Below are 20,380 nucleotides of genomic sequence, written 5' to 3'. Positions count from 1 at the left end.
ATTACCAACTTAACCATAAATGCAACATTTATATAAGAAAAAGCGTAGCTCATTCTTTGGGAGAGCAGAGATTTTCCTCCACCCCCGCCACGCGTGGCACAGCAGAGAGAGAGAGAAGTCGAGCCCTGACTGGCAAATCCTGCCGGCAAGCGGAAAAACTAAGACCCAGAACCTTTACTTTTGGCTTCTTCTAGATACTAATTACATGGATTTGCAAACGCACTGATCCAAAAGGGGGCTGACAAATATAAAAACCCACTGTGACCATCAGCATCAGTCTCTGCTCTTCCTTTACGCAGCAGAATCCAAACTGACCAAAATTGTTAAATGTATTTCCCAAAATAGGCAGGAACACTGTAGAAGATGAAAACTCGTATGCAAGTATTTAAGAGATCTTGTATTAATCAATAATGAATATTTTCATTGTGGGGTTTTTTTTGCATAATATCTAAATTAATTTTGCTAATTTCATTTCTTGATGCTTGAATGTATTTAATGGTAACATTTTATAGCAACATTGTTACCAGAAAGCTCTTTATAAAATTAGTCAAATTCATGGAAAGTGGACATCTCAATATCTGAGCATCTGTTTTTGACAAAATATTTTGTCTAGTAAATGTGTCAAAATTATTTTACAATGTAATCAATATTTTTCAACAAATCAATTTTTAAAGGGAATAATAATTACTATCTTTCATGGGTACATTGAGCATGTACCCTTATTGTTTGATAGTTTACCTCGACACAGACTTGTAATAAAAGGAAATAATTTGCTTTTTTTGTCCCATCGCCTTAAAATAATTGGCAATGAGATATGAGTGTGCCCAGAAGATCAATGTGCTAGCAAGGTATACAAATTCAGATTAACTTCATTAAACTGTTGGAATTAAACAGCAACGACAAAAAAAACCATACTAAAAAAACATACTAAACTTTCCACATATTAACTAAAGTGGAGTAAGCCATAGAGCAGTACACATTTTTATTCTCTTACATAGTATCAGTAAATAATTACCTGCCAAGTTAGTCCTCTTTTACACCTGAAATGCCAGGAATTTCAAACTTGTCCACAAAATGGCAAACCTACACTTAAACTAATGAAGATCCCGGTGAACACGAACAAAGGAAGCCTATGGAGTGTTTTCTGCCACATAAGATGTAAATAAAGAAGAGTCATATTTCTCTCAAGGTACATGGTTCAGCTGAATGTGATGCAAGAAATTTAGATGAACATTCATATACGGTAAATTCATACAAACAATACTGGTATATAATTACTTTTCGGGGCATTAAAGATTGTGAAGCACTTAAAAACAATGTACTTGTTTTCACAATATGTGAAAAACAAATATTTTAAATACACACACACACACCCCCTTACATTTATTTACTGAAACTTTTCTAAGTATCCAAGCTCCCAAAGGAAACTATCAGAAAAAAAGTTCTTGAGAGAAAGTGCAGACCTATTGAAACATTTTCATCCCTATTTCACTGATGTCACCTGGCTCAACATTTCATCTGAGTAACTTGTGGTCCTTGAAATATAGCTAAATATACCTTTAAAATATACTCTTACAATGCCAGTCAAAAGGAAAGAGAAAACAGAAACCAAGCCAGTTTTTAAGCATTTAACAAATAGATTCTATTCATAATCCTAAAACCAGAAATATTAGAACGAAATCAATCATTTTATACCAGTTACCTCAAGAGAATATAATATACTATATAGGTGCATTTCATGACACCTATTGTGGACAGCACTGGTTTAGCTCCATGTAATGGACATAGTATTAATAAAGAATAAATATTAAATTACATATGGATAAAAGGAAAACAAATTATAACTATTAAAAGCATAGTAATGCTTTATATAGACTTAAAAACAATTACTGATTTCTGTATGAAAAAACTATATTAATTGTAGGAAATCATAGAAAATGTTAAACATTGATTATAGTATCAAATAATGAACACTAAAAATAATTAATCTTTGGCAAAAGGACAGTGCTTCAATGGTAGCTATTCTAATGTCTAATCTCGGTCCGTTTATGATTGTCACCAGTTAAAGAAATGATCATCCAAGGAAGAAGCACTATCTGTGCGAAGAAGAATAACAATAAACCCACACAAGTATGGAATGGGCTATCACTTTCCAATAAACTATCAATAATTGTCAGTAAAAAAGAAACTACTATATTACAGAAATAAAATAATCTGCTGTTTGCAAAAATTGTAATTGCCTAATGAAAATAAATTAATGAAGATTAACATAAAAATTCTTTGGGGAAACTGAATCCACCAATTACATTGTTAAACATAAAGAGATTTTGTTGCTCAAAGAGGGCTGCAGATTAATTTTAAAAAGTATTTGCTGTCTTGCAAAACTTATGTAATCATTAAATGAAAAGCTGTCACATAAAATGGAAAATGTGCTTTTATTTTTTACAAAAGTCATTGTCTTTACTGAAGACAACATAGTCATAGATCAAATTTTAAAGGCACCCTCTGAGCCAGAATGTTTTGAATTTAAAGAGTTTTAAACATTTTCAAATCGGATAGATCAGATTTTAGAACATTTGGTGGATTTTTTTATTTTAGTTCTTGAGGAAAAGAAGGCATTGCTAAGAGGAGAATGTAATAGCCAACTTTCTTAGTGTAGATAGGAGACTATAGTGCAGGAGAATGAAGCACCCCTTAGTGAAAGATGTTGTATTTACTACTGCATTAAGAGTTTGCAAAAGCATGAATTAATGCTAACAAAACCCTATTCCAATTAGTCTAAACAAAGATTTTATCTTCAGCCGTACTATATTTCTGCCTGAAAATCTTGAATGTGATTTTCATCTTGACAACGTACCTTTAAAATATCTTGCTCCCTTATCATCTACAGTTGTGCTCTTTAAAGTCAATGGTGATGTGCAAAGTTCTCTATAAAAAAACTCTTGATTTCTGGTAATTGTTTATGCATCTCCTTCACACCCAGAATCAATCACCTTCCAAGTAATGTCTATCTTTAATAATTACCGCTGATTTCTGAAGCCAATTAAAAACACTTTTAAAAAATATTTTACTTTTATCTTTGTTTCTAGGTTGCAATAGTTTCTAAACTGGAGTGACACAGAGTGACCAGGATGCTCTGCTGAATGTCCTGTTCCTTAAAATCCATGTGCGCGCTACAGCCACGCAGAGCCCTACGCAAGAAACCACACGTTCCTTACGGGGTTAACTTCTACACTACGTTTCCAGTTTTGGCAAAACACGCTACATGAAAACATTAAACAAATGTGACCCATTCCTACAAAACAGTGATTGCAAATGTAACATGCTTTCTTTAATGAACACACACACACAAAAAACCCAAAACCAAACAATGAAGCAGACAAACAAAGCAGGTCTGGCACAGCCAAATGCGAATGTAATCAATCACTTCAGCGAAGAACTATTAAGCACTTTGGAAAAATGGAAACGTTTTGACTAACTGCATTTACAAATATTTGAGGACCACACCATACCTCCAAATCTGTAAACTGTCCACCCCTCCTTTCTGGACAGAGGGTTCAGCTACTTTCCCCCTCCCCGTAAGTCAGTGTTCTCCCTTGGTCTGGGTGGGATCTCTACGTGCCTATCACAGGGGCGCGGGAAAAAGGCAGGTCATGAAAGACCGTGCCAGGAGAATTCCCATCCTTCCGCTCCTGAACAGAGATAGACCATACTGCAGTTACAAAGTTTTTCACAAGTTTTCCCCAATACGTACCACATCCTATTACCTCTGTCAGAAACCAAAGGTGACCCAAACTGTCTCTGGATTACCCAATAACTAACTGTTCAAGATCCCACCATGCTTTCAGTGCAAGGATGAACTACATTCACCTTCAACAGAACCTGCCTGCACCGGTGGAGAGGGGTCCGGGAGCATTTCACATACTTCTTCTACCACTCTTTCCTCCTGCTAGGGAATGATTTGGGGCTGAGCAATTTTTCCACAGGAAGATGTAAAAAACAAAAACAAGCAGCATTGTCAGCCCAAGAGCTTTGCATCAAGGCAGCCTGGCAGGTTAGTGGTCAGGTGAATTTAGGTAAGACCTTATAAATTATAAATTCACAGTACAAAAAAAGTAGCATATTGTGAAAAGTATATACAACTGAAGTAACTGTTCACGCGTACGCTTCACGTTAAGTTGTATCATTTTAAGTTAACATTTAATTAAGCAGCACTGACCCAAGCCCTAGTTTACTACTCTACATTTTAGGCACTGTACAGGGAACAAATCAGATCACAACACAGCCGTCAAGTTTTTGACCACAAAAAGCACACTTACAGGCTTACAAAAACAAAAGGACGTGAACTACATACTTCCAGTAAGAACATTCAGAGACAGACTTAAAATCCACTCCTAATGCTGTCCAGTTTATTGAACAAGTTTCACAGGTCAGCGAGACCATTTCACGTGAAAAGATTGAGCAGAATTTGGCCCACGAGATCTGTAACGTCCACAGGAAAAGAAAAGATGTCATGGTTTTATTACATTAAGGAGAAGGTTTTGTTTACTGTTGAAATAATTCTCAAATTTCCATTCACGTGATGTACTATTGCTTTTAATATCTGGGGGAGAGAGTAGCAAACAGGCTTGTGAATAATTTTTTGATCTTATTCCACTTTAGTGTTAACAATGGCTAATTCTCAAACTGTGCAATCTACGTATCTTAGGCCAGGTAATTAAACAGGGTAAGACAGCAATATATACATCTGTTAAATATGTGGAGTAGTTGGAGGTCTAACCCAAAGTCTACAGAAGTCAGCTTGGGTCTATGAGGTAAATTCTAGATTAAAACTTTTATATATTTCTTTTATTTCTAATATAACGAGTCCAAGAATATTCAGAAATTACTACACATGGTCAACAGAGGCTTTTTAAAACCCCGTATTTCCACCAAGATTGTATTATTACAAATAGCCCATAAAAAAACCCAAGATTTTGATTATTACCTTGCAAAACACAGTTGTAAAGTGAAATAAAACATTTTTAAAATTATAGCACACGTGCACTATTAAGAGATTTTAAAGACACCTGTACTTTGAAAAAATACAAGTTCGTGTTTATTTTAGTCTACTTGAAGTACACAAGGGCTATCACTTTTACTCTCAATTTCAGTCCAGGGATTATTTTGGTGCATGTATTTATATAACCACAAACAAAGTTATAACACAAATGTTAAAGTAGCCTCAAGTGGCACTATAATAAAAGCAATCTAGAAAAAACCCAATCCTTCAATGCTGTAAACCTATAAATTACCATGACTAATTAGAAGAGGGCCTCTCTGGGAATTATCTTTGATAGGAAAGCCACTATCAGCTACGTTCATGAGAAGTACACACTTATGAATGTAATAACATTAGTGTTTTCTAACAGAATCATAAGATCTGTAGTAGCCATGGAATATTACTATATCAATATAATACCAATATTACTATACCAAAATATAATACCAAATATTGATTATACATGCATTCACTCAGATTTTAACACATGAAAATACTAACCTATGATGCTAAAAAAGCAAAACAAACCTTTCAGCCTCTCTCCTTCCAAAAAATGTAATTCTACCACTAGATTACAACTTTGGAATAGAAAGTATCTGTATGATTTTCTTGGCTCCTGCACTGATAATAGAGCAAGGATATTCTACATACTCTCAGACAAATAACTTTGAAAATTAAATGTATTTTTAAAGTTATACATATGGAATAATTCGGGAGCTCTATCTTTTGAGTTATCAATGAATTTCACTCACCTATCTGCTAAAAGATATATCCAAATTATTATGAACATGCCCTGTAAATACACTTCTGTTCTGTAGAAGTAAGAAACAGATTATTGTGATGAATCAAAAATTCTTCCTAACTTTTTTTGTTTTGTTTTATAAATAGTGCTGTTTTCAAGATATTCTGCAAGTTCAAGATATTCCAATGCCACAGCCTAACTGTAATCCTTAAAACAAGAAAAAAAAAAAAAAAAAGAAAAAAGTGAAACATATAAGACTGAACTGATGTGTAACCCAAAAAGATTCCAAAACATTCCAACTTCAAGGAGAGCTCAGACGTTTGTACTCAATTCCGATCCTCACAAGTGCCCTTTTTCTTGAAAAGTCACTAACACTTTTGCTGTCTCTCCATCCCCAGCTGAAGGTAACACCAATATTCTGCTATTTTGCACCAGAGGAAACTGCACCATCATTCACATTTCTCTGACAGTAGCCTCCAGCTCTCTCTCCTTCTATAGCTTCACCTCACCCTGGGAGCTGCTTGTTTGCATCCTTGGCCGCCATTCCATGTGCCAGCACTGCCCACCCTTATTGTGGGGACCCACTGGGTTTCTCCCATATAAAAAAAATGATAAAAATCAATTAGGAAAACCAAAAATTCCCCAGCGGGGTTTGCCATGCAGCTTCACAAGCACCTCTGCTAGCCCAACAGGGAGAGTGCTATAAAAGCTCCCCAAGGTTACTTAAGCAGCAGCACTGCTGCCAAATGTACGAGTAAAATCACAGCCGTAGGACTCCCACCGAGAAGGGTGGCTGTAGGAGTCCCAACCTCCACCTGTTCACCACTCTGCTACTGCAAAGCCAACTCAGCTGCTTGCAGAGCAGCTGCTGACCTGCTGCATGTTACAGCTTTGCACGTTAGGAAAGAAAAATAGCAAAACCAGTGCCAGTTTTCCTTAATAGAGTGGACTGTGAAACTTGCAGCAGTTTCCACAGCTGCTCTGCAAACAGCTGAGCCATCTCTGGAGTGGGGATCTAGAATTTCCTCTAGCCATCTCCCAATGAGTTAACCCCCCATTTTAAGTCAGGGCCGGCCAGAATAATCTGAGGAAAGGCCAATTTCTCCAACTAGATATGCTCAAGTAATCAGAGGCACTTCCCCACCTTCCACACAGAGGTATTTACTGCTGATGTAAAAGTAACTGAAGGATCCGATCTGCTCCTTTCACCAGTGGTACCCAGCAGCAAAAGCTACTCCAGACCTGTCCCAAGTACCGTCCCTTAGAAAGAGCTAAGTATCTATCAGTCATGATAACTTTCAGCTGATTTAACAAAAGGGAAAAAAAAGCATCCTTAAATACAAAAGGGAATGAAAAATGTAAACAGTACATCCTTATTTCTCTGTGTCCATTTAAGAAACATCATAAATGGTCTTTACCCTCTGGTCTAGGTTCCTATGATGTTACTTAAATTATACCTTTACAATCACTTTTATACACCTTTGTAGAAACTGATGGGCCTGCTTTTGCTTCAGTTGGCAATTAGGGGGGAAAGATGTCAGGCCTTTACTGAGATGGGTTACATAAGGAAGATTACTTAAACAGTGTTTGCATGGGAGTATACTTTGTAAAGAGTCTAAAACCAACCTCTGGATGGGTCTGGATATACTTACTCCCTCAGAAATGTAGTTGTAAACCAGGACAAGCAACAATAACAACATTTTTTCCCAATTTGACAATTCATTTCCTTTTAGCTTTGGTTCATACATCTGCTTTGATATCTTATGTTTGTGCCCCAGACAAAATATCCTCTTCCTTCCACTATCCCAAGCCCTGTGCACAACTTCCTCAGTCTTGGAGAAAAAGAGGATAGCCTGCTCTGGAAAGGGTGTGCTTACTGCTCTGATAAAGAGGGAAATCTCTCTTACGACAAAATAGTCCCATTGCAGGCCTCTGTCTTTGGGCCAATGGTGATTTTTGCTTGTCAACCTTTAATGTTTAAAATTCTTCAGCAAAATCTGATCTGATTCAACACCATTTAGGTTTAATGGGACTTGCCATTCATTTAAATGCTACATACATCTATCAATAAAAATGCACTATAACATTGGATTTAGATGTAAATAGATGAAATCTGGGATATATTTCCACAGATGGTGGCCCCATAACAAATATCAAATTACAAATTTCTTCAGACAACCATCTCAAACCATCAAGCTCAATATTTTGCCATTTGTCTATGCACCTATAGGTAGGACTTGAAATGTAGGACTGGGTCTCATTAGTAGCCAAAATACATTTAAAAAAACAAACAAAAAAACACGAACAAAAAACCCAGGCTGTACTATTCCGCACCACAAACCCATGGTCCCCATAAATTAAAGTCAATTTTCTCTGTATGCTCCAACACAACTGATGAGTGCCAAAGCTTCGCTTTGGGTCTCCAGCTGTTACCCATTACAGGTTCTACACGTGTTGAGGCTGCTGAGCACACTTTGACACCCACATCTTTAGCAAAGGTCTGATCTCTGCCGGATCTCTGATACACATGCTCACTGCAAACACACATTTACTCCCCATTCGCTTCCTTCCTCAGCTTCCCTCTCTAAATCCTGCTGGCCACTTTTGTTTTGATTAGGACTGGGCTTGCCTGGTGCCCAGAAGAAGTCAAAGATGACAAGTTTGTAACAGCACATTCTTGCATGGAGACTTCTGTACTTCAAACGGGCATTGCTATGTCATACTTAACAATAAGGAGCAATATAATATTGATCTCGCTTGCCCAGAACTTCCAGTTATCCTGAGCAATTAAGGAACTTTTTACAGGCTCTTAATAATGCAGAAATGGAAAAGATGTGCTAGGTGAATGAATGTATCCTTGCAAAAGCACAGGATCATGTGTCACAATGTAAGAAAGTAGGCATTTGGTGTATCACACCATGCCCAATGTTATCGTAGAAAAAGTAGTTCAACGGTGGCTAAAATACTAGGAATTTAAATAGGCACCTGATTCATCATCAAAAAGGATGGTCAGTCAAATTAAGGGAAAAGACTTTTCAGATGCTGCTTACATGTCTGATTTTCCATTTATTCTTCTGTTTACAATCATAACTGAATAGTCTCAGTGATTTTCCCTCCTTCATTATAGGTACGTGCAACAAAAATTATAAAAAATTAAAAATTTATAATATACAAATGATAGTACAGCGCAGGACTCGATGTGAGAAAAAAGGCACTCCCCCATTTTTATCAAACCTTGTAATAAGAGTAACTTTCAGCAACAGTAAGAAAGTTCAGATGAAAGTGAAAAATTTCAAACCAACCATGTTCATTTAATGAGAAAACAAAATACACCAACTCCTGCATGCTGCTCCTCCCTTCCTTCCTCTCCCCATCTCATAAAAGAGGATCCCAAAGAAGGATCATGTTTAAGGTCCTAGTTCAGAAATCCTGTATCAACCCCTTAACACAGTACGAATTTTGGACTACAGAGCCAGGTCCCAACAAACATCTAAACTGAACAACCCATCTCATCCTGAAAGACCACATTACTCAGAAACAGACATAAAATTATAACCCTTGATATTCACAAACATGCATTTAGTTGCATCTGTTTACATCCAGCACCCTACTCTTCATTATCATCTTTAACATCTGGGCTTTGTGCTAAGCAAAGGAAAATAAACATGTTTCTACCACAGTCCATACAAAATGTATGCAAGTAAAAAAGAAAAGCCACAGTATTTTTGCCTTACTTGCCAGCATCCAAAAAAGCTGTAGATATCAAAGTTGTGTGCACAATTTTGAACACGCAAAAAAAATTTTAACAATCATCCATTTCTCTGATTTTACAGAAGCTTGAGCTCTTAGTTCTTAGCAATGAAAACCTTTTTTCATGGGCACCACAAAAGATTTCACTCCCTTCGCCTCTCCACTCTGTTTTACCCCTTGACAAATAGATGTTTTTCTAAAATTTAACAAGAGCTACTCACACGTAACTATGTGCAGAATTCACATCATAAAAGAGAAGCAAGCCATATTATTCATTCCATGCTACCTATTAAAAGTCCAAATGACAACACTGAGCCAAATTCAGTAAGGTGCACCTTCCTTGGATTTAACAGAGTTACACAGGACTAATATTGCCACTCTTCATTTTTTTGTAAAAGAAACACAGTGGAGTAGGCACATTGCTGTACTAGGCATGGCTTGTCTTTGAAAAATTAAGTAGTTTTTAGGACTTGTAATTTTTATGTGACACTTGAATTACTCAAACACATGACTTAAAGATATAAGTTGTATCAGAATAAAGCCAAAAAAGGACAAGAGTGTAGATGTTTGTACATGTACACTATTTACCTTGTACCCACACAGAGATGCACATCTATAATGGCTGATGTGTTTCTGCCTTCAATAATGCATCTAGCTCTAGCATCTTCTCATTACCAGAAGGGTAACAACAACTTGAAGGTAGTTCAGAGAAGATCAATCAAAATGGCTAGTGCTGAAGGAAGGACTTAAAAGGTAAAAACTCAATACTGCAGCTGTTTCACAAATAGAACTCTCATTGGGGAGAAGGGGAAGAAAAGTCCAAAGAAAAACATCATCCACTAAAAATACATCAATGTATACAACTAGCGAAGCACTGACTTTAGAAAAACATGACTATAATCTGCAACAACCAAGGGGGAACTCCCAAGAAGAAAGCAAAATTATTTATTACAAGCTCAAAAGTCTAGGTATAATGAGCTTAAACTATTACAGGAATTTTGACTTGACATCCAGTAAGTTTTTGCTCACAGCAAGATCTCATAAACTGGGCATAACCTCACCAAGAAAAGGTAAAATAAGGAAGTAAAAATATTGTTGCAGGGTTCAAGCTAGCTTTGACAGGACTTGAACAAAGTAAGATAGAAGCTTCTTTCCTCTGCTTAGACCGTTTGATTCTATAAAATGATACTAGTAGCTACAAACATTGCAGAACAAGTGAATGCACACAACATTATGTGCACACATTTAAATAAATGATGAAGTGTTTTCAAAGCAGTTTTGAACAGGAATATTTTGTTTCAAGAGATTAATAAACTCACATCTTTGCCTGGAAAAGACCTTTTCATATGACTAAATTTTTCATATTAATGAAACTAGTAGGAATAGTGTCCAATTGCTGTTCAGATGGCAGACTCTGTTGTACAAGCAGCACTGTTAAAAACATTACTGATTTAAAGACATTTTTATGCTCTGGCTGCTACCGTTACCACTGGTCAGCCAGTCAGCTAACACAAAGCATTCTATAGAGCAATATAAATTATCCAAAACATACTCTGAAACGAAGTAGTTACTGCTTCTCCCCATTACATTAAACAGAAAAATTCTACTTTTCACTGATGGAAAGAAGATTCGTGTCACAATAAAGTTTACGTATATCCCAGATTTCATCAGAAAGAAAAAGGTGAGAAACATTTTGTTGTTGTTGTTGTAAGAGCAATCCATTGCAGGATACTAATAAATTCATTCAGTATCTCCCTAGGTAATACTCAGAGTGACTGAGGCACACAGTTTATATGCAATGAAACATGCTATTTTTCACTGTGATGTGTCTTAGAAATCTAAGGATATTGATAAATTGTAGATTATTGAAGTGTAAAAAACCACGTCTAACACTTTCTTCTTGTCCCCTCCTTTGGGGGGACACAACTGAATAGTGACTTCCAAATTTACCACATACTTTGTTAGTATTTTCTGTCTACTTTTCATTATGGAACAGCACACCTTGTCTAGTATTACTTAAATGTATCACGTTATCATGCAGTTCAACACTACTCTCTTTCCACAGCTGTAAGAATATCTCTGTTTCAAAATGTGGGGGGTTTTTTATCACCACCACTGCTACGCTTCAAATGTTTGTCTTCTATTATTTGAGAAGCAAAAAGAATGACATGTATTAACACAAAATTAGATGAAGAAAAAGGGTTTTTATCTATAAAGTAAATTTACAGAAGTGTGAAGAGCAATTTCATGACTTTAAAAGGTACAAATAAGGGAAGAAAGGAAAAAAAAAAAAACCTGGAGGAAGAATGCTCCTTATTTGATAAGTATTTCATTCATTCAGTTCTAAAAAGAAAAAGCAGCAGCAGCAGCAAAGAGGGGGGCACCTCATATGCCAGTACAAAGCAGGAAGTGTAAGAATTTCGTAAGTTCACTATTGGATTCTACACCTTGTACATAACTCCAGACGCAAACAGCTAATATTGATGCCCAGGCCCTTAGGCACAGGGTACACGTAAGCCAGCAAGATCAGAAATCCACTCCAGCACCGCAAGGAGCAAGGCAACGCGCCACAGTAGCAGCACTCTCAAGTTCAGTCACCTTTTTATTAACCTAATGAAAAATGCATTCTTTAAAAAAGCCTGATGAAAGTTACCACAAAATATGGCCGGGCCACCAAATGGAACATTAAAAGGGAATCACTATATAATCACGGAACACCCCCCTGCCCCGTCATTGCAAACGTCATAGAAAATGGACAACCACGTAAAAAGTCAAGATGCCTTTTTGCCTTCCTAACATGGCCCTTGCCAAACCCAAAATGGTCTCTTTACCTGATACCGCTCTTCTGATCCCTGATCACAGAGAAGACGGGTGCAATTCAAAATAGCGTTGTTGCAACTGGAGACTGACTAGCAGAAGGGCCAGGGAAGGTCTACACAAGCTCCTTCTTCACAAACCACGCTACAGACCTTGGGAAAAGCTCCCTTAACTTTCTCATTTTGTACGTATCTTGCATCTGAAACTCCTTTGCAGGAAGGCATTCACACCAGCTTCCACGGTCCCAGCACGAACGCCGTTCCCGCTGCTGTGCTTAAAAATAAAAACAAGGGCCACAGGCGCCTTCTCTCCCGAACAGCCTCACAGAGACCCTGCTTTTGGTCCCATCCCTTAATCACTCTTTTTTTTTTTTTAATAAGGAATATTTAAAAATCAACCAACCAAACCACACGCACGCTTCAGTGTATCACCACAGGGACGCTCGCAGGTCTGAATTACTGAAAAATAACGCTATAATTATGTCTTAATTTCACTAACTAATCTCAGATGAGCTCTTAAAACGCAATTCGAGGTTTACAAGAAAAGCGTTTAAAAATTGTATTCGAATGTTATCTGTATGAAACCCGACGTTTATTTATTCTTTTGCAAGCTTAATTTTAATCAGTTTCCAAGGAAAGGCATATCTGCTCCTGATCAGTCTGGTGCCAAGTGATAATCCTTGTTAAAAAGAAAAAGTGCGGCATTTGAAAATAAATAAAAAGCACAGGAGAAGTTTCTAACCAAGGAGCCAGATATGAAGAAACAACATTATCCGGCCACAGAAACTAAGCACAATCTAACGACCTTATTTACCGAAAGCGTACTCTGCCAACAAAAACACTACCTAAGGCAACTTTTTAGTTACAGATGTACCTAAATACCTAGGAAAAATAGGTTATTTCTCTTCACATGAAACCAGAGTCCCACTAGCGCTCAACCAAATGCGGCAGGCTGAGATGGAAGACAAAAATGAGTCTTACTTGGTGTACAAAGACATCAACCGGAGACTCCAAGGGGCTTCCCTCTCGGTTGCTCATGGAGATGAACCCGAATCCCATTCTCACATTGAACCATTTGCAATGGCCGGTTCCGTGCAAAACCTGGGATTCCTCCTCTTCTTCCTGCTCCGGCAACTTCCCGGGCTCGTCTCCACCTTTACTCGCCCCTGCTGAGGAAGAGGGAAAGGCGGGAGGGGTGGGGGGGGTGGGGGGGGAGTGTGGGGGAGAAGGGGGGAGAAAAAGAAGGAAGGGGGGGACAAGATGCAAAGCAAAGAGTTAAATTCTGGTAACATCCTTTTGCCACTGTATAAAGGAGTTACTACAGAAGAAACGGGGGGGGGGGGGGGAAGAAAGGCGAACAAAACAAAATCAAAAAAGCAAACGGCGAACAAGCTGATTTTTTTCCTAAATTCTAAAATAAACGACCTTCTCCCCAAAATACGTAAAAAAATAAAATCACCGGAGGTTACAGAGAGGAAGCACTGCGTACGGAGGCTCTCCCTCTCTCTTTGCCCAGGGCAGCCCACGTTTCTGTACATACGTGTATTTTTCCATTTAACTCCATCTTTCAGCCACATTACAGCACGGAACGCGATACTTTACTTGAATATTGCTGCTTTAACACCGATCCCATTTCTCAACAGAAATTCTCAGCCCAATTAGTCTCTCCTCGCAAGGCGCAGGACCGGGGGGCGAGGGGGGAGGTCGGCCGAGGAGGGGTGGAGGAGAGAGAATAAGCGAAATTGGGTAGATTGCACAACTGGTTATTGCACATGCAGCGCCGAAACCACTATTTTCCAACGCGTATCCATCCCTTCTTGGAATAAACTTTCGATTAAAGTTGGGACAGGTGTACGGCCGTTTTCTCATCCCACCACTGCAACTGTGCTTAATCAAACAGGAACAATTCAAACAATAGCCCCCTGAAAGCTTTTCAAGTTGTGAATCGGTGTGGGCGGTACGGAACAGTTTCTGAGCTGGGTAACAATGGGTTTGGAGAAAGCCCCCTTGCGCGAGCTGCTAAAAAAGGGTAATGCATAGTTGGGTTAAAAGGGGGGTGGGGGGAGAGAAAGGGGAGGGGGGGGGAGAGAGAGGGAGAGAGCAAGCGAGCGAGCGAAAATCATAGTAAAACAATAGAAAAAGAAAATTAACCTTCGGCCATGTTGCCCCACGGGCCCTCTGCTCCAAACTCGTGAGATGAAAACTTTCCCTGTGGATCGAAGTGGTCTTCTGCATTAATCTAACATCCTGATTTTGAACGATCGCAAATTTAGCTCGCATGGTCTAATGTGCTTTCCCTCTTTTGATTTTTCCCCTTCTCTCTCGCTCCGTTTCTGGCCCCCTGCGCACACGTGACTTGGTCAATTACATGCTTTCTTGCTACTAATTTCACATCGGATCCTTAAGGGGTTGGCAGGAGGCAGGAGCAGCCAATCGCCATTTCAACTAGGCTGACACACCAAAATAATTTATGAATGGACAAGAAATTTCCAACACGTCTTTTTTTTTTTTTTTTTTTTTTTTTCTCGACAGCTAATCTGCACGCGTCTTTACGGGAAATCGAGATGACGTATTATTCTGGGGTTTCTGCGCTCTCGTGCATGCACAAATACGTAGGAAGATCCCCGCCTTTCTAGATACAGCCCAGAGAACAACAAATACATCGCGGAGGAGGTTATTGGGGTGCGTGTGCACGCTGTAGGTGGGGTACGCGCACACACACGCGAAGGCGAGATGCTCACACATGAGAGACACGCGTGTGTACAGACATGCAGTAGGTATGTCGGGAGGCATCTGCATCAGCACGTTACCGTCTGCGCAAAACACGGCCGTGCGTGTACCCGGATCGCCCTTTCCACCTGAAGAGAAGCCGCCCCAAAGCCCCCCCCCCACCCCCCACCCGCAGCGCCGCTGCCTCCCGGCACCGTCCTCTCCCGGAGCCCCCGCGGCGCTGCCCACGCCAGACCCCGGCTCCGCTCCCCGTGTCGGTGCCCGGCACAGCCCGCGTCCCGGGCAGGAGGGGTGTGTGTGTGTGTGTGTGTGTGTGTGTGTGTGTGTGTGTGTGTGTGTGTGTGTGTGTGTGTGTGTGTGTGTGTGTGTAATCTGCCTCTCCCTACCCACGTGTGTGTGTGTGTGTGTGTGTGTGTGTGTGCGTGTGCCGCGGCTCCCGGGCGGCCGCCGCCACTTCACGCCTTTGCTGCACGTTACTAATTTCGCATTCAAATGAAAAGCGCGCCGGAAACGCGGTATCACCTTAATACGGCCCAGAAATGTGCGGAGGTTTAGCGTTTCAAAACATTTATGGAGGGGGATGGGGCGAAGAATTGTACTTCACAGGTTTCTCCGCCATCTCTTTCCGGGGGAGGGGATGTGATTAATGACTTCCTAAATAAGAGCCCAGTTTTCAAGCCTAACATTGGAGTGAACCTCAGTCAGCAGCGATTGTTCCCCAGGAGCGTGGGGGAGAGAGGGAAAGAGAGGGAGGGAGGGAGGAGGGGGGAGGAGGAGGAGGGCTGACAGAGAAAAGGATTTGCTGGAGAGGAGGAAGGCGGAAAAAAAAAAAAAAAAAAAGCCGGAGGAAGAAGACAAAGAGGGGAGGAATAACGCTGACCGGGGAGTGCTGTTTTAAGGCTTCAGTGCCAGCGGGAGGGGGGATCCAACTCGGAAGAGAAACGTGTTGTGTGTAACGGGCTCGGTACAAAGGCACTCCCCTCCGGCTCCCGCAGGTACGCGGCTGCCGACGCGCCCGCAAGCCCCCGCTGTTGCTGCGCTTACGGCCGATTATTTTAAAAACAGTTTTTAGCCACCTAACACCTCCCACCCCCCATTACTGAGGTTCCGTTTTATTTTCCATTCGTCCTATCTCCTTCAGTGTAAAGGTACAGATCAAACATCAGAAAACATCAAGATTTTTGCCTTTTCTGTTCTCACCACCCCCGCCTCACGATCACCTCGCTTTACATCCAGTGTTGTGGAACCTTTAAACGTTGCCTATACCTTGTTAAAACCTGAGCTCAATTACTTTCTTATTAAAGCCCCTTCCTCCCCCCGCCCCCGGCATCCTCTCTTATCCCAAGGACACACACAAACAAAAGCCAAAGCAACAGCGATCCGTGCAGAACCCCAATCCAAGGGGTTTATGAATTTGCAAAGCACTTGCTGTTGTTTTGGAAGTGGCGTCGATCAGTCTGCCCAATTACGGGGGACGCCTTTGCCCCGATGGGCCTGTTTACTCCTTTTGTTGCCTTTCAGGAAAGCGTAAATTCCCCTGCTAGCGCCTTTTTTTTTCTTTCTTTTTTTTTTTTTTTTTTTTTTTTTCTCCTCCTGTGTGAAATACCAAGGTGCTCAGTTTGACCGTTTGCGAGAAAGAAGCGAGGGTGGGCAAAAGTGTACAAATACAAGCAGCCTGGCAAGTGGAGCAGAAGCTTTAAATCCTGAAATTCCTTTGCAGTCTTCAACCGTAAATTTCCTATAGGTTATTTCAACAGTGGAGGTCGACTTCCTACACTGACCTGCCCTACGCATTCGTGCAACACACCACTTCTTTTTGCTCGTAACCAACTCCCCCCCCTTTACAACAGCGATTATTTTACAATATTAAATCGCCAGTAATTTTATATGCTTGGATCTTATGACCCGGGCGATATCTAATATATAACAAACGTATGAGATTTTAACACACGTGAAACCTCAGCTATGAACAAGAAATTAAGGCTACCGGAAGAAAAAAACCCACTTGCACCACTTACTTGAAGTGGCCAAGGCTACATTTCTTCAAACAGAATGGCACATTTATAAAACACAAGCTCTCCCTGTCCCTCCCTTCGAGGAGACAGAAGGTATTCTGTTTAATACCGTTTTAAAGGTCTTTATTTTTTTCAGATTGATTTATTCTACCGACATTTGGTATGAAAATTCCTTAGAGGCTAGAGTATTGGTTAAACAGACACAAATGAGTTGATTGAGTTCATTAAATGGAAAAAAAAAAGAAAGTCTCGTTAGCAAATTTCAGTTAAAAGGAAGTTCAGTGTAGTATGTTCTTCGATGAATAACTGAAAGACTACAAAACCACGTAAATAAATGAACATATATCAATACATTTGTTGCAAAGTATTTAATATATTGCAAAATAAATGCAGATTTTGTAAAATGGGGGCGGGAGGGGGGAGATTTGCAAAGGGTCTTTACTGAGATTTTCAGGCCTCCAGTATTAGTGGAATTAAGGTTGGGGTCACTGGACTGGTCACTGGTGTCAGATGTTATCGACTCATTCATTTCCTGCAAGGGACATCAGCCTTTCAAGTTTTGTGGAAGGTAGAGAGCTGCTGCCAGCTGGGAACTCTCCGGAAAAAGAAAAAAAAGAAAAAAATAAAAAAAAAAAAAAGAAGGGAGGGGGGAACCCAACCCACCAACACCCCTCCAAAATTCAGTCGCAAAGAATCGGGGGGAGGGGGGGACAGCCAAGAGGATAAAGGTGGAAAAAGCTTTACAGGAAAAAAAAATATATAGTGGAAAAGTTAGTTTAATAGTAATAGTTCATATATTAAAGAAAGATATTTCTGTCCTTATATTTCGCTAAATAGATGCTAATTTTGGTAAAGACAATTATAGGAAGCTGGAATCATTGTCTTTCCAAATGCAGAGTAAGAGCTCACTTGAAACTATGTAACCAAAACCAGCGGCGTGGCTTTTCCAATTCGTCACCTTCCTAAAACTTTTAAACTCCTAACTTTGTTTTCTTCTATTCCCCGAAAAAAAAAAATATAAAAAAAACCCCAACACCCTCCTCCAAAAAACAAAACAGGAAAAAAAAAAAAAGGTCAAACAAACGCCCGCCCCGCGTGCATTTGAAACAAAACGCGTGTTTTACACTTGAAAGCAGAGCTCGGGGTGCTGCCACGACTTCCCATTTCAAAGCGCAGCCAACATTTCTCGCCGACGAGCGGCCGGACAGGAAAACCAGGAACGGCGCCGGAGAGCCCCTCCGCCCCCCCCCCCCCCCCCCCCTCCTTCTTCACTTATCGGGGTCGGTTGCTTCGCGCCGCGGCCGCCCCACGCGCGACAGCGCCGTTCCCGCCGATGTTTGACCGAATAAGACGCCCGTCGTGGTTTTTACGTGTTTTCAATCGAAAGCGACTCTTTACTAACGCGGGGCGGGGGGGGGAATTTTCCGTCCGCTTCCTCAGGGCAGAGACCCCCCGGGCCAAGGGTCTCTGCCCGTGCCCGAGCTCTTCCCGCCAAAACCCTCCTCACCTACGGTTTGGGCGCCAAAACCGCCTTCCCTTTCCGCCGCCGTGATGCGCCAGGGTCGAGGGCGGGGGTTGCCACCGGGGCCCCGGCGGACTTTCTTTTCGGCGGCGGACGGTTCGCCGTGGGGAAAGGGGGAACGGGGAGGAGGACACGGTCCCGCCGCCCCTCAGCCGTTACACCTGAGGTCGGCGCCAACCGCCGCCGCTCCCCGCAGCCCCGGCTCTGCCTTCGGTACTGAGACGGGGCGGCCCTCCCCGAAGGATCTCCCCGCCGTTCGCCGCTATTTTAATTGACGGCCGCAGCGCGGTTTCAAACGCTTTACTGATATTTTCCTGTCGAAATGAAAAGCGGCGGGTGTCGGGGCTGCGCGGTCCACCCTGCCTCCCGCGGATCTCTGCCGGCGGGTTTATAAAACACTGCCGGGATCCCGCGTGTGGTCGGAGGGCAGGAGGACGCGGGGGGCACCCACCCGGAGCGCTCTGCCGCAGGATGTGGTTCTCACGTGCATTAACTGTCTCTCAGCGGCGGATTCGCAACCGAGAGCGACCGCTTCCCCGGCGGATTTAAGGGGGCTGCAGCCAGCCGTCGTGGGAAACCGTCTGACAGGGCTCAACCAACCCCCCCCCCCCCCCCGCCTCAGGGAAGAACGGCCCTTGCGGAACGACCGGCTGCCCGCCCGAAGTAACCGCGCCGGCGGAGAGCGGTCCGGTTTCACCGCTTCCCCTCCCAGGGTGCGGGCGCAGGGCGGTGAGCGGGCAGCTCTGCGCCCCGCTCCAGCCCGTCCCCTCACCCGGGACAATCGCACCCGGGCTCGGTGCGGGGCGCGCATCCTCCCCGCCGGGCAACCGCCCAGGGGGCTCTCGCCCGCCGCACGGCAGCCTCCTCCCGCCCGGGCACACCGGTAAAACCTGCCAGCGCCAGCCCAGGGCTATCTGCCGCCGCACCGAGCGCTCCCCGTTGCGGGGCACCGGGGGCACGGCTGTTTTACAAGTGTCTCTGGGACGTGCGCCTGCCGCGGAAGCTCCGCGCCCCCTGCCCGCCGCCCCGCGCATGCGCCGGCGCCCGGGAAGGGCCGCGCCCGCCGTCGGGGGAGGCAGGGACGGGCGGGCAGCTCTCCCGGTTGGGCTGCGGCCGGAGGGAAGCGGCGTGGCGATCAGAGGGGGCTGCGTGGCGATCAGGGCCAGCTGGCGCTGGGACTTGACGTACAAATAGCTGGAGGAATTACAACCGCGGGCGGCCGCGGGCGGGGGGTAGTGCGGAAGCGTTCCTAAGGGCGTGCGGGCTCCTACAGTTTACAACGGGCATCTGGTGGTGGGTTACTGCAAATAAACTTTCCTTATGTAATTGTTTATTTGTCTTGCAGAAGCAGAACATTCAAACTACATCAAGCAAGAACTCTGAGGCTTGTGCACGAAAGTAATGATTCCCTCCCCCAAAGAATTAAGTTCACCTGAGTCGGTGGGACACAAGTGCTGCAGCACCTCAGCTTTAGAGATACAAAGTCAGCCATGTAAAGACGCTACAGAGAAGACTGACCTGAGCCTGAGGAGACCTTCTTGATTGACCTCATCGTCTTCTGAGGAACCTAAAATCAGAGAGCTGGAGTCAGTACTGTGTACATTGTACCAGAGTACCATATTTAATTACCTCTTCTCCAGTTTAACGGCTCATTAGAAGGCCATAAAATGCCAGGGCATTGACTCTGTGAAGTGACCTGTAAACTTATTAACTGTTTGAGACTTACCTAGCTCATCCGAACCACTATGAGATAACCAAGGCATA

General features: G+C 42.3%; 1 protein-coding gene across 1 annotated transcript in view; it reads right to left on the bottom strand.

The window, feature by feature from the left end:
• The window catches only part of LIN28B (lin-28 homolog B), an 81,659-nt gene extending 61,491 nt beyond the window's left edge, over nt 1–20,168 (bottom strand). The window contains exons 1-2 of the mRNA XM_074150813.1: nt 20,135–20,168; nt 13,331–13,518 (exon numbers count right to left, since the gene is read on the bottom strand). Coding sequence (XP_074006914.1) covers nt 13,331–13,518; nt 20,135–20,168 — 222 coding nt within the window. The remainder of the gene's footprint in view (nt 1–13,330; nt 13,519–20,134) is intronic.
• Between the last annotated feature and the right edge of the window lie 212 nt (nt 20,169–20,380).

This window comes from Numenius arquata, chromosome 7, assembly GCF_964106895.1.
Source record: "Numenius arquata chromosome 7, bNumArq3.hap1.1, whole genome shotgun sequence".
Classification (NCBI taxonomy): Eukaryota; Metazoa; Chordata; class Aves; order Charadriiformes; family Scolopacidae; genus Numenius; species Numenius arquata.
The sequence above is the reverse complement of the archived record's forward strand: the minus strand, read 5'-3'. Positions and strand labels throughout refer to the sequence as shown.